This window comes from Scyliorhinus torazame, chromosome 3 (assembly GCF_047496885.1).
Source record: "Scyliorhinus torazame isolate Kashiwa2021f chromosome 3, sScyTor2.1, whole genome shotgun sequence".
Classification (NCBI taxonomy): domain Eukaryota; kingdom Metazoa; phylum Chordata; class Chondrichthyes; order Carcharhiniformes; family Scyliorhinidae; genus Scyliorhinus; species Scyliorhinus torazame.
Window position 1 is genome coordinate 110,555,810 of NC_092709.1, and position 14,730 is coordinate 110,570,539.

Below are 14,730 nucleotides of genomic sequence, written 5' to 3' on the forward strand. Positions count from 1 at the left end.
GCAGTACCCAGGTGACACCAGAGTGTCAGAGGGGTGCCAGAGTACCATCCTGCCCTGTCTCTGACCACCTAATCGTCTCAAATGCCCTGGAAAACCCCTCCATCCTCCGAGGTGCCGTTATGCCTGTTCCACGTTTGTGTAGACCAGTTACTAAACGGCACCCTGGCGAGGTCTTCATGATGCGGACGTTGACTCCCGGGCATGAGTGAATCTGGCGTCCAGGTATTTAAATGAGCCTAATGGCTTGTTTAAATATGCAGATTTGGATCTCTCCTGGTGAGGGTGAAATCCAGATCGGGCAGAGCGAGGCAGGTGTGATGCGCGATTGACCCGGCTCAGAGCCCGATTTGGAGCGAACTCATCTGAGATTCACCTGCTGTGCCCGGATCTGCATCATGTGCAACGTGATCACTTATCATGCCCGATGTTCAGTACAAGAAGTCCAAAGATATATAGGTTAGGTGGATTGGCCATGCTAAATTGCCCCATTGTGTCCAAAAGGTTAGGTGGGGTTACAGGTTACGGGGATAGGGTGGAAACATGAGCTTAAGTACGGTGCTCTTTCCAATGGCCGGTGCAGACTCAATGGGCCGAATGGCCTTCTTTTGCGCTGTAAATTCTATGATTCTAAGTGACATAGACCCTGGGTGCAGTCCATCATCTTCCGAGATGGATGGATGCAAATAGTGCTGGGACTATTTTGCCATTTTATATAAACGATTTGGACTCTGGAATCAGAAGTACACTATCAAATTTGCACATCATGCCAAATTGGGATTAGATTAACACGAAGAAAGCTGCGACAAAACACAAGACCACAGTAACTCAAATTTTATGGGCAGCAGCAAATGAATGGTGGCCACCAGTCATTCCGCTTATAGCTAGTAGGCTTTTGTGCGGCAGGTTTAGGTCAGTTGGCGAGACAGCTGGTTTGTGATGCAGAGCGAGGAGCGAAGCCAGCAGTGCGCGTTCAGTTCCCGTACTGTTTGAGGTTATTCCTGGAGGTTTGCCTTCTCACCTTGCCCCCCTGGTGTTATGGATTACCCTCTAGTGGAAAAAGGATTGATGGTGAAAATGTAGCAAATTCTTGAATCATCTTAAATGCCTCAATTATATTTCCCCTCACCAAGGCCAATATCTGCTTCCTGAGTAGCAGTGCCCAGAACCATCATGTTACTGCACTGATGCAGAATGCACAGGGAGAGCATTTCATTCAGTTGAGAAACCACTTTGCAGTTGCACTGCTGGAATAATGTCAGGGAAGTGTGTTAAATTAAGTCCTTGATGGGTCCGAGCATCCTATTTGGTTGCATCACAGCCTGGTATGGCAAACTGCTCGGCCCAAGACCTCAGGAAACTTTAGAGAGTTGTGAACACAGCCCAGTCCATCACACGAACCTGCCTCCCATCCATTGACTCCATCTACACCTACCGCTGCCTGGGGAAAGCGGACAGCATAATCAAAGACTACTCCCATCCACTTCACTCTTTTCCAACTTCTTCCATCGGGCAGGAGATACAAAAGTCTGAGAACATGCAGGAACAGACTCAAAAGCAGCTTCTTCCCTGCTGTTAGCAGACTCCTAAACGGCCCTCTTATGGACTGACCTCATTAGCACTACACCATGTATGCTTCACCCGATGCCGGTGTTATGTAGTTAATTGTGTACCTTGTGTTGCCCTATTATGTATTTTCTTTTATTTCCTTTTCTTTTCATGTACTTTAAAAAAAAAAAAAAATTTTTTTTAAATCTCCTTTTTGACATTTTCTCCCACATTTACACCCATCAACAATAAACAATAATCAGCAAGATATGTCAATCCCCATAATAACAACAATCCCATCCGCCCACCAACCCCCAAACCTCAGCCCACATGTTTACATAAACAAATGACAAAAAGGAATCAAGGATTACCCGTAGTCACCCTTAATCTACACAGCCACCCCCCCCCCCCAAAACTAATGTTCGATGTTATCCAGTTCTTGAAAGTGCATAATAAATAGTGCCCATGACTTGTAGAACCCCTCCGAGCTTCCCCTCAGTTCGAACTTAACTTTCTCAAGGCTCAAGTATTCCAACAGGTCACCCCGCCACGCCAGGGCACTGGGTGGAGAGGCTGCTCTCCATCCCAGCAGGATCCGCCTTCGGGCGATCAACGAGGCGAAGGCTATGATATCTGCCTCCACTCCCGTTTCCAGTTTCACACGCACCATCTTGGAAATTACCCTAAACACCTCCTTCCAGTACTCCCCTAGCTTTGGACAGGACCAAAACATATGAACGTGATTCGCGGGCCCTCCCCCCGCAATGCTCACACACATCCTCTACTCCTTCAAAAAATCGGCTCATCCTCGTCCTCGTGAGGTGCGCTCTATATACCACCTTCAGCTGTATCAGCCCCAACCTCGCACATGAGGTGGAGGCATTCACTCTCCGGAGCACCTCACACCAGACCCCCTCCTCTATAACCTCTCCCAGCTCTTCCTCCCACTTTGCTTTGATCCCTTCCGGTGGTGCCTTATCCTCTTCCAAAATGCCTCCGTACACCGCTGACACTGCCCCCTTCTCCAGTCCCCTTGTCGTCAACACCTCCTCCAGCAATGTGGAGGCCGGTTCCTCTGGGAAGCTCTGTATCTCCTTCCTGGCAAAATCCCGAACCTGCATGTACCTAAACACTTCTCCCTGCTCTAGCCCATACTTCGCTTCCAGCTCCCTCAATCCTGCAAACCGACCCCGAAGAAACAAATCTTTTGGCGTCTTAATCCCCTTCTCTTCCCATTTCCGAAAACTTCCATCCCACCTCCCTGGCTCAAATCTGTGGTTCCCCCGAATCGGCATTTCCCTTGACCCTAACCCCAACCCAAGTGTTGGCAAAACTGCCTCCAGATTTTCAATGAAGCTATTATTACCGGACTCCCTGAATATTTCCCCAGAGCAGAGCGGCGCTATTGCAAGTGCCTTCAGCCCCGACCCCCTGCACAAACTCTCCTCCATTCTGACCCACTGAGAATCCACCCCTCTGACCCAGCTCCGCACTTTCTCCACATTCGCCACCGAGTAGTAGTACAACAAGTTCGGGAGACCCAAACCCCCTGCCTGCCTTCCCCTCTGTAGCAGCACCTTTCTCACTCTGGCCACCTTTCCTCCCCATATGAATGAGTTAATCCTTCCCTCAATCTCCCTGAAAAAAGACTTTGGCAGGAAAATCGGTAGGCATTGAAAAATAAACCGGAATCGCGGCAACACATTCATCTTAACCGCCTGTACCCGACCTGCCAGTGACAGAGGAAGGCCGTCCCACATTGCCAGATCGGCTTTCACTCTCCCCACCAAACTAATGATGTTGTACCTGCGAAGCCTCCCCCACTCCCGGGCAACCTGCACCCCCAGATACCTAAAATGAGTCCCTGCTCTACGGAATGGCAGCCCTCCCACCCCTGGCCGAGACACCACAAAGTACTCACTCTTGTCCAGGTTCAACTTGTACCCTGAGAAAGATCCAAATACCCGCAGTAGCTCCAATATTCCTCCTATCGACGCACTCGGCTCCGACACATACAGCAGCAAGTCGTCGGCATATAAGGACACCCTCTGCTCTATCTCCCCCCCCCCCCCCCCCCCCCCCGCACTATTCCTTTCCATACTCCCGAACTTCTCAATGCGATGGCCAATGGCTCAATCGCAAGTGCAACAGCAGGGGGGGTCATAGGACATCCCTGTCTCGTCCCACGGTGGAGAGAGAACTGATATTATTTGTGCGGACACTCGCCTTCGGTTCCTTATATAATAGCTTTACCCCGTTCACAAACCTTGGTCCAATCCCAAACCGCTCCAGCACTGCCATCAGGTACCCCCATTCTACCCGATAAAACGCCTTCTCGGCGTCCAATGCCACAACTACCTCTGTTTCCTTTCTTTCCGCCGGTGCCATAACAACGTTCAAAACTCTCCTAATGTTCAAAAACAGCTGCCTCCCTTTCACGAACCCCGTCTGATCCTCCCCTATTACCTTCGGAAGGCACCCCTCCAGCCTACCCGCCAGTACCTTCGCCAACATTTTTACGTCCACATTCAGAAGTGATATGGGCCGATACGACCCACACTCCGTCGGATCCTTATCTTTTTTTAGTAACAGGGAAATCGATGCCTGCCCCAAGGTTTGCGGCAACACCCCCTTCCCTATTGTCTCCTCAAACATCCCCACCATCAGGGGTGCCAACCTATCCTTACATTTTTTATAATATTCCACTGGAAACCCATCCGGCCCTGCCACCTTCCCCGACTGCATCCTCCCAATCGCATCCTTTATCTCCTGCTCCACTATTGCTCCTTCTAATGTAGCCCTGTCCCCCTCCCCTAGCCTCGGGCACTCCAACCCATCGAGAAATTCCTGCATCTCACGGTCTCCTCCGAGTGGCTCTGACTTGTACAATCTCTCATAAAACTCCTCAAAAACCTTGTTAATCAGCACTGGGGCCACCACCAACTTCCCTGCCCTATCCTTCACCTGAAGAATTTCCCTTGCCGCTGCCTCCCTCTGGAGCTGACCTGCTAACATACCATACCATACCATACTTATCTCCATGTTCATAAACTGCACCCCTTGCTCATCTCAGTTGGCGCACCGCCTTCCTGGTGGACAGTCGGTCGAAGCTCGCCTGTAGTTCCTTCCTCTTTTCCAGCTTCGCCGGGTCCCCATCCTCTGCATACCTCCTATCTACCTCCAACATCTCATCTATTACCCTCTGCCGCTCCAACCTCTCCTCCTTATCCACCCTAGCCTTAAACAAAATTACCTCACCTCTCGCCACCGCCTTTAGAGCCTCCCAGACGACTGCCTTCGACACCTCACCCGTACAATTGAAGCCTACATATTCCTTAATTACCTTTTCAATTTTCTCACAGAATACTTGGTTCCCCAAAAGCCCCACATCCAGTTTCCACCCCGGTCTCTGCGCTGCCCCCTTCTCCAGCACCATATCCACCCAATGTGGAGTGTGATCTGACACTGCACTTGCAGAGTATTCCGACCCCTTGACTCCAGCCAGCAAAGCCTTCCCCACCACAAAAAAGTCGATCCGTGAGTATACCTTATGGACTGCTGAGAAAAATGAATACTCCCGTTCCCTTGGGTGCAGGAACCTCCAAGGGTCCACCCCTCCCATTTCCACCATTAGCCCAGCCAGCGCCTTCGCCCCCCCCCCCGATGGGACCAGCGAGCGCGGCCGTGATCTGTCCAACCTTGGCTCCTGCACCAGGTTCCAGTCCCCCCCCCCCCACAATCAGCTCATGCGTGTCTTAAGTCGGGAATAGCCCCAACCACCTTCCTCGCGAATCCCACATCGTCCCAATTGGGACCGTATACACTTAACAGCGCCACTAATCTCCCCTCCAATGCCCCTGTCACAGTCACATATCTACCCCCCTGATCTGCCACCACCTTCTCCATCTGGAAGCGTACCCTTTTGCTGACCAGCACCGCTACCCCTTGAGCCCTTCCATCAAATCCGGAGTGAAACATTTGGCTAACCCAGCCCTTTTTAAGTCTCCCCTGGTCCTTCACCCTCAAGTGAGTCTCCTGCAGCATTGCTACATCGGCTTTCAAACTTTTAAAACCTCTTGACTGGACATCCTAGCCCTCTCACGTTCCACGTGATTATCCTTGCTGGGGGTCTCTCACCCCCCCTCCCCCACCTTTCTTATCCACCATCACCATACCACCGGGCCCTGCTCCATAAGCATGACCCGCCCCTGTCCATTGTTAACATCGAACCCCTTCCGCCCCCCCCCCTCCCAAGAACCCCCCCTTGGGTGGCTCTTCCCCCCCCCCCCCCCCCCCCCCGGCCAATACCTCTCGCCCCCTTCCGCCCAGTCCCAGAGAAAGAAAAACCAAAACGAGCCCAGCAATCCAACCCCTACAATTCACTAACATAACATTTAACCGTCGCAACACAGAACGCCATTAACTTGAACTCTGTAACAATGCAAGGAGAAATAAATTTCAATACAAATCAGTAAAAAGAAAGTTGTAACATTTGTACATTTTCCAGCAGCTCAAACACAATCCACAGTCTTTCTTCCAGTTCCGCTCTTCACGTCTGTCCCAAGCCTTCTGCCCTCACGAACGCCTCAGCCGCCTCCGCTGTCTCAAAATAAAAGTCTTTGGCTTTATATGTTACTCTCAACTTCGCCGGGTACACCACACCAAATCGCACCCACTTCTTGTACAAAGCCACCTTCACTCGCCCAAACGCTGCTCGTCTTTTTGCCAACCCCACTGTCCAGTCCTGGTAGATCCGAACTGCAGTACCATCCCACAGCACCTCACGCTTCTGCTTCGCCCAGCTTAATACTTTCTCCTTCATGCAAAACTTATGGAAGCAGATAATTACTGCCCTTGGCGGCTCGTTCACTTTGGGCTTCGGCCTTAATGACCGATGAGCTCGGTCTAGCTCGTACAGGGTGGGGTTCTCACCCTCCCCCATCAGCTCCGCCAACTTCTTAGGGAAGTATTGCGTTGGCCTTGGGCTCTCTGTCCCTCCGGGCAAGCCCACAATTCTCAAATTGTGCCGCCTTGAGCGGTTTTCCAAGTCTTACAGCTTTGCTCGGAGCCCTCTGTTAATCTCCACCACCCTCCGCAGCTCGTCCCCCATCGAGGTGACCTGGTCGCTGTGTCGTGTCACGGCCTCCTCCACCTCCTTCATCTTCTCGCCCTGCTCTCTCGCCTCGGCCAATGCCTTTGCCACCTCCACCCTGATCGGGCCGATTGCCTCCTCCAACAATGTCCTCACCACGACCACCATCTCTTTCCTCAGGACCTCCATGTGCCTCACCAAACGTTTTTCCAGCTCCACCACCATCACCTCGGTCATCTTCTCCACCGTAAGTAGTGCGGTCCCGCCTTGCAGTTCGGCTTCCGCCATCCTGTCAACACTTTTGCTTTTGCGCGTCTTCTCCTTCGGCGGCGAACCCGCGTTTCATCTTCTTTCCTTTCTCCTCTCTCCCCCTTCACCCTCCTGCCCTTCATCAATCTGACATTCTTCTTTTTTGAGGAAAAAAAAACTTTTACCAAACCTCCATAAATCTTCTTTCTTTCTCCTCTACATTCACCTGGGACCAGGCTTCAACCTCCTTCTTCCTAGGTGGGAGCCATCCGACGTGGAGCACCCTCCCTACATGGTGCTCGGGCCTGCCGCCACGGCCTCTCCGTAGCTCCTCCCCCGCTGCTGTGACCTGCCGGGCCCGGCACCTCAGCCCCCGCCGCCCGGGGTTCTTCGCCAGCTTTTAAACCGGCCCCGCTGGCTGCTCGTGGCGGCCCCAAAGGCCAACGATAGTCGGGGAGTGCGTGGGGTCTTGGGGATTTCCCCGAAATCGCCGCGAATCGCGGCCACCGGAGGGAGCTCTTTTTTGCGGCCGCCCTGCTCGCCCACCCCACCGGAAGGACCCTTTTCATGTACTTAATGATCTGTTGAGCTGCTCACAGAAAAATCCTTTCCACTGTGCCTTGGCACACGTCACAATAAACAATAATCCAATTAATTTACTGTTCAACTTTCTACAATTTGAGTTTTCTATTGAACAAATTCAAAGTTATACCCAATACCAAAAATGTTACCCAGCTTCTCGTGAATATGGTGACTTTCATCTCAATCTGGGATTCACACAGCAGGCTCAAAAGGGAAAGATGTGTACTAACCGACTATTTAGCCTTTTTAATATATATCACTGATGTATTAGTGAGCATCTATTTTTTATTTTTATTCTACATTGCCTCTGAAGATATGAAACTTGGTTTCTTTGTGTGATACGATGCACATGCCCAGTCAATTTAAAATGTATTCAAGTTATATGAATGAAGGTTGATTTGGGGCCTCATAGTCTATTGCTGGTAGGGATGCAGGGTAGTTACATTAATCAGCATTACTCATCCACTCTCATACTAATTTTTGTATTGATATTTTATTACTTTAGCTGCTGTTTCTCCCACAGACTCCATATTGATTTTTCTGACTGTCTGTGGTAAAGAAATAATAGACTGATTGCAGTAGGTGAGGTGAGCATCAGCTTGATTAGTTAATATCAGAATTCTGTTGCAGATTCGGGTAGGCGAGGGATAACACAGATTTACTGAGTAATGAATGCAGTCATGGGTAATTTGGGATTCTGTCCAGTCAAGCAGAGCATAAAGGATATTTGTAATTGTGGACAGTCAGCTATTTTGATACAGTCAAAGATTAAAAAGCATCCTGTTTTTGTACAAGGGCACACAATGACAGCAATCTTTTTCGAATGCCTATGGTGCTTCATTGTGTACACATGCATCCTGTAAAACTGACAAAACAATTTTAATACTGAATTTTAAATTATTTGACCCTTACCATTTGATATAGGGGTGTGGGGGAGCAGTCAGTTGGGCCTTTCAGCCAGCTCGCCCTTTGCCTGGTTTTCTTTTTTTCTGTTGTGGGATACCCTGTCAACTAATGGTGGTGCATGGCATTGAGGGACTCTCGGGGAAATTATTAAATTCCTTGGATGAGAGAATCGCTGTGAAAGCAAAGATTAAAGAAAGTGCTTTATTTGGGAATTGTCAGAGTTTCCCAAACTGGGTTCTATGAGATTCATCCAGGGATTCTGTCCAAACTTGTCCAATCGAAGATTTTGGCTACTGATAAGCTGAGTAGTGCGCCTATCAGCCAATGAACTAAGAAACCGGCCTCCAATTGGACGAGCTGAGAAAGAGGCAAATTCAGTCAGCGACAAAGTCAAGGCGTGAGCGAAAGCATCTGGTTGGTGGAGTGGTCGCGGTGTGATGTAGTCTGCAGCCACTGGGCAGATGGACATCTGACTGTGGCCAAGACTGGGGGAAAGGTTGAGGAGACCAGGCCCTGTGGGGGTGCAGGTCACAGGCCGGGGGCGCATGAATCTGAGGTTGGGTGCCGTGGGAGTGTGTGAATGGGAGGCCATGGGGGTGGATGAGCGTGTCCAAGGCCGGGAGCAGTGGGGGGCATGTGAGGCCGGAGGCAGCAGGGGCAGGTGGGCATGGTTGTGGGGCCATGGTGGCAGGTCAAAACTGAGAGCCATGGGGGCAGACGCATGACGTGAGGGCCATGAGGGTGGGCACGTGAGGCCGGGGCCGTGGGGGCAGGCACGCAAGGCTGGGAGAGAGAGATAGGTGCAGGTGGGCGCACAGGTCCAAGAGAGAGGTGGGTACGGGTGGGTGAGAGCTTCCGAGCACTGCTACCTCACTGTGCCAGGAACCTGAGTTTGATTCCAGTCTTGGGTGACTATGCAGAGTTTGAAGATTCTCCACATATGTTTTCACCGGGTGCTCTGGTTTCCTCCCACTACCCAAAGATGTGCAGGTTAGGTGGATTGGCCATGTTAAATTGTCCCTTATTGTACAAAGATGTGCAGGTTAGGTGAGATGGCCTTGATCAGTGTGCAGGGCTACGGGAATAGATTGGAGGAGTGCTCTTTCAAAGGGTTGTTGCAGAGTTGATGGGCTGAAGGCCTCCTTTTGCATTGTAGGGATTCTATGAGAGTGTAACCATCCTCAAGTTGAAACCTTGCTTTCCTGTGTAATCCCCTTTATGATCTGTTATGCAGCACGGTAGCATTGTGGATAGCACAATTGCTTCACAGCTCCAGGGTCCCAGGTTCGATTCCGGCTTGGGTCACTGTCTGTGCGGAGTCTGCAAATCCTCCCCGTGTGTGCGTGGGTTTCCTCCGGGTGCTCCGGTTTCCTCCCACAGTCCAGGTTAGGTGGATTGGCCATGATAAATTGCCCTTGGTGTCCAAAATTGCCCTTCGTGTTGGGTGGGGTTACTGGGTTATGGGGATAGGGTGGAGGTGTTGACTTTGGGTAGGGTGCTCTTTCCAAGAGCCGGTGCAGATTCGATGGGCCGAATGGCCTCCTTCTGCACTGTAAATTCTATGATAATCTATGATTACTACAATTCTGCACACTGCTTTTGAACTGAACTAACCCAGTCTCATGTGATATTTGGACTGATGCAAGGACTCCCCTCGGTAGAGTATTTGGCATGGTCCAGTGATGTCTCATTTTGATGGGCTTGGCTAGCAGCCAATTAACCCTTTTGGAGTCCTGGGACTTGTGTGACTTCGATTTTGATTGCTAGAGAGCTCCAGAAGACTCTGGAAAAAGAAGGCAGGCCCCAGTTTGAGTTCAGTTCTGTTTAGACTCAGGAAAGTGGGGGGCGCAGGTTTGGACACTCTTATCAGCCATTGCCTGGCGATTAAAACTCTCACCAGCCAGGTGCAGTACGGAGGAGCTGTGCTGCCTCACGGCGCCGAGGTCCCAGGTTCGATCCCGGCTCTGGGTCACTGTCCGTGTGGAGTTTGCACATTCTCCCCATGTTTGCGTGAGTTTTGCCTCCACAAACCAAAAAGATGTGCAGGCTAGGTGGATTGGCCATGCTAAATTGCCCCTTAATTGGAAAAAATGTATTGGGTACTCTAAATTTAAAAAAAAAAAAGGCTGCAAGCAGTCTCTCTGTAGGCCACCTGTGAAAACTTAACCTCTGTTTGAAAAGCTGAGGAACACCCAGGCTGTTATCTCTCCTGAGATCTCTGGAGGTCTTGAAGAAAAAACTCTTTTTCTCTCTCTCTCTCTCTCCACTGCAGCTAGTTCCGTCCTGCAGAAAGAGCAGGCGAGAGGCAGAGTGGAGGTAAATCCCTTTTTTAAATTCTCAGGCAGAGAATTCTAACTTTATTGCATTGAGATTGAGAGCCAATTTGGTGGAGGTCAGTCAAGTGAAAATGACTCCACGGCAAATTCTGCAGCTTGCGGGTTCTAGTTGAAGGCACAAACTAGATGGGTATGATCCACCGGTGGGTTTCAACACCATGTCCCGGGAAGATAGCCAACTACAGAGACTATGACCTCAGCAATGAAGTTACTCATCTCTCAGTCCCATTTTAATCCCCTTTATTTTTATCCTTCCCCCTTCCCACTGTATATGTGTGTGGGTAGAGGATGGGGTGGTGAAGGGGAGGAATAATTACATTAGCAGACCATTGTTCTATTATCGCCATTACATGTCTGTCTATCTCTCTTGTTATAAATAAATAGTTATTCAGTTTTACTTACAAACTTGGTGCCTGTAAGTCATTGGAGCAGTCATGGGTCAAAGATTTCAGAAAATATATATGAATGATTGGTTAATTCCCTTATGTTGGTACTCTGGGGCCTGTGGGACTGGAATTGACTGCGCACTAGCCCAGGGTATTATAACAAGAGAAAGAGGTAGGTATGGATGGGCACATGAGCCCATAAAAGAGAGGTGGATGCGCAAGGCAAAGAAGAAGGCAGGTATGTGAGCGTGTTAGTGAGAAAGAGGTAGGTGTAGGTGTGTGTGTCACTCTGTCAAAAATAGCAGGTTAAAATGCCAAATGAAAACACAGTGAAGCAGTAAATAAATGTGAGATGAAGTCTTCACTCAATTTGTTCACACCATACAATGGCCTGACCTTTGCATCGAATAATGTCGGGGGTTAGCTGCGGTAAAACTTTTTCTGCTTGGCGTGCTGTCTTTGAAAAAAGAAGCATTGAATTCCTACAGTGCAGGAGGAGACTATTCGGCTCATCAAGTCTGGACCGACCATCCGAAAGAACACCCTACCAAGGCCCACTCCCCTGCCCTATCCCTGTAACCTCATAACCCTATCTAAACTACACATTTTTGAACTGTGGGAGGCACCTGGAGGAACCCCACACCGACACGGGGGAAAAAGTACAAACTGCACGCAGTCACCCAAGGCCAGAATTGAACCCGGGTCCCTGGTGCTGTGAGGCAGCAGTGCTAACCACTGTGCCACCGTGCTGCCCATGTGTGATACAGCCCCCATTTCAGTGCAGTGAAACATGTCCTTGGTGTATTTTGTGCTGAAATCCTGGGGCATCTCTTTGGCCTCTGCGCATCAGCTATGGAAACAGGCAAGTGATCTCTTAAGCAACAGTTGTAACTTTCTCATATTCAGAGGCTTTTTCATAGAATTTACAGGGCAGAAGGGGGCCATTCGGCCCATCAAGTCTACACCGGCTCTCGGAAAGAGCACCCTAACCAAGGTCAACATATCCACCCTATCCCCATTACCCAGTAACCCCACCCAACACTAACGGCAATTTTGGACACTAAGGGCAATTTATCATGGCCAATCCACCTAACCTGCACATCTTTGGACTGTGGGAGGAAACCGGAGCACCCGGAGGAAACCCACGCACACACGGGGAGGATGTGCAGACTCCGCACAGACAGTGACCCAAGCCGGAATCGAACCAGCTGCTTTGCACATCATTTCAGGGGAAGATCTTAATGTCAAAATATGGCTTGCCCAGCACTGCAAGATTTTGTGCTTGTGCGATCTAACTGGTCAGAACAGTCATTTGACAAACTTAGACATGTTCAGCTAATCTGGATTTACCAGTGCGGAGTTTTGATTTATTGCAGGCATCATTCTATGCAATTTGCTATTCTGCCCGTCTTTGAGCAGTGGGAATGAAGGTCATTGTTGTAAATGTATTGACTCCATGGTAGATTTTAGAAAATATGAAAATAATAGTTTGGTAGTACAGAGCTTGAGTACTGTTGAAAAACAAAGGCGAACAACACTGCATGTGAAGTGTGTGCTGATCAGTTGCCAAGTGGACTCTGGTGGAGGTGTTAACATGGAGAATGCAGCATGGAAGAGTTAACTGCCCAGCTTTGTTCAAATTCAAACCAGGCTGGTTGTCTCTCAATTGGTCAAGCATTACCCTGGGGGATGAACCCACACAGGGTCCTGTCCTTTGCATACAGGAGGAACATGCCCAAACACTGCACCTTTTTCTCTACGTAAACAAAAGCATGCCGAACAGCATGGCTTACTCCCCAGGCCAATGTTTTGACCAGAGTTAACCTGCAGTATAACCTCACACAGTATAAATTGTTGTTCGTCTTTACCCTAGGTAATTTCATGCCAGTTGCCCTGCTGCATGCAGACAAAAAGCTTTGATAACATGTCTGTTTTTTTTTAGCAATACTCAAAATATATTATCTATACATTATGCGCACACATCTCAAGAGATACGATTTGTTCATGCTCTGCATTTGTACGTCTTTTATTTACTAACCAGCAAAGCAGTTTTAAATGAGTCTTGTTATGGAACATTTTTTAATTTTTTGCCTTCCCTTTTATTCCAGTTCTTCCTCCAGTGTTGGTTCCAAGGCATAGTGAATATAATCCACAACATAGCCTACTTGCACAGTTTCGTAATTTGGGACATAATGATCCTCCTATGCCACAAAATGCTGCCTTTCCAGTTTCCTTTCAGCAACCAAACACCCACCCGTTCCCCAACTCTCCCAACAGAAGTTATCCCAGCTCCCCTGGGAGCAGTACATATCCTCATTCTCCAGCAAGCTCTGGACCAAGCAGCCCATTTCAGATGCCAGGTAAGAATAATATTCTGTTTTGCTATAACATTTATTAGCCTTCGTAGTTATATTAACTATCCAAATTAGATCTAACCAAAGTAATTTAACTTTCCTTTGACAAGACACGACCTAGTGTTGTAGTCTTAAATTTTATTTCAGAATTTTAGTGTCCCATCATAATTTTTGCTGAGGAATAACAAGGGCGTTGTGAAGTGGTGAGAGCAAAGCAAAGCAAATAATCGATTTGTTACTCCTGTGGACACAAATGAGTTATGACTGTTTCTTTAGAACAGTAATGGGTGCTTAGAATTCACTGCTATGTGCAGATGTATAGTATTGTAATCACATTCTAGAATAAACTGGTCTGTTCCCAATAAATGAAATGTAGCTTCTGATTGATTGTTACACTAGGCTTGTCAGGTACAATTGATTGCATGCTTCCTCTTGTGAAAAGAAAACAGACTGATTTGATCAAGACTACAGTTATAATGGTTCCCTTCACTGAAATTGATTCTAGGAGGGAGAGCCCGTTGTTTATAACTCGGAAGCAAAGATAGAAGCTGTGGTTATAGAGGTGAAATATTGCAATTGAATGTTTAATTTCAAAACAAATATTACAGAACTTTTTAGATTAACTGTTGTATAAATTATCAGTATTTTAAATTGATGCCATGAATCTAGGATTCTAAATTAAATTGCTCCTTGTAACTTCACTGAAGAAGCTAATACTTGACTGACAGGCGGTGAACTGTAAGAGAAATATGTTGAACCTATGAGAGCGACATAAAATTGAAGTTATTGATCGCTGTTAAATAAATTTTAATGAGTTTAATTTTAAGCTTGCAATTTTTACTTAATACATTTTAAGTACAGGGCAGCATGCGGGCACATGGGTTAGCACTGCTGCCTCACGGTGCCGAGGCCCCAGGTTCGATCCCAGCTCTGGGTCATTGTCCGTGTGGAGTTTGCACATTCTCCCTGTGTCTGCATGGGTCCCGCTTCCGCAGCCCAAAAGATGTGCAGGGTAGGTGGATGGGCCACGCTAAATTGCCCCTTAATTGGGAAAAATTAATTGGGTACTCTAAATTTATTTTTAAAAATACATTTTATGTACTGTGAATGAAGCAGTTTTCTAAAATGTAGCACACAATGTCTCGAACATGGAGAAAACACATGGATTAAGCCACAAAATCTATTTTGGGAAGTTAAGCCTATGTTTTGGTTTTACTATTTCTATATTCCCCTTTTTGAATCGGTTACGCTATTTAATGCAAAGTCATAAGATAGATGCA

At 48.3% G+C, this 14,730-nt stretch overlaps 1 protein-coding gene across 6 annotated transcripts in view; it reads left to right on the forward strand.

Moving 5' to 3' along the window:
* The window catches only part of smad1 (SMAD family member 1), a 382,222-nt gene that overhangs the window by 322,905 nt on the left and 44,587 nt on the right, over positions 1–14,730 (forward strand). For all 6 annotated transcript variants that reach the window (XM_072496114.1, XM_072496119.1, XM_072496113.1 and 3 more), the window contains one exon: positions 13,205–13,456. In XM_072496114.1, the coding sequence (XP_072352215.1) occupies positions 13,205–13,456 (252 nt within the window). The remainder of the gene's footprint in view (positions 1–13,204; positions 13,457–14,730) is intronic.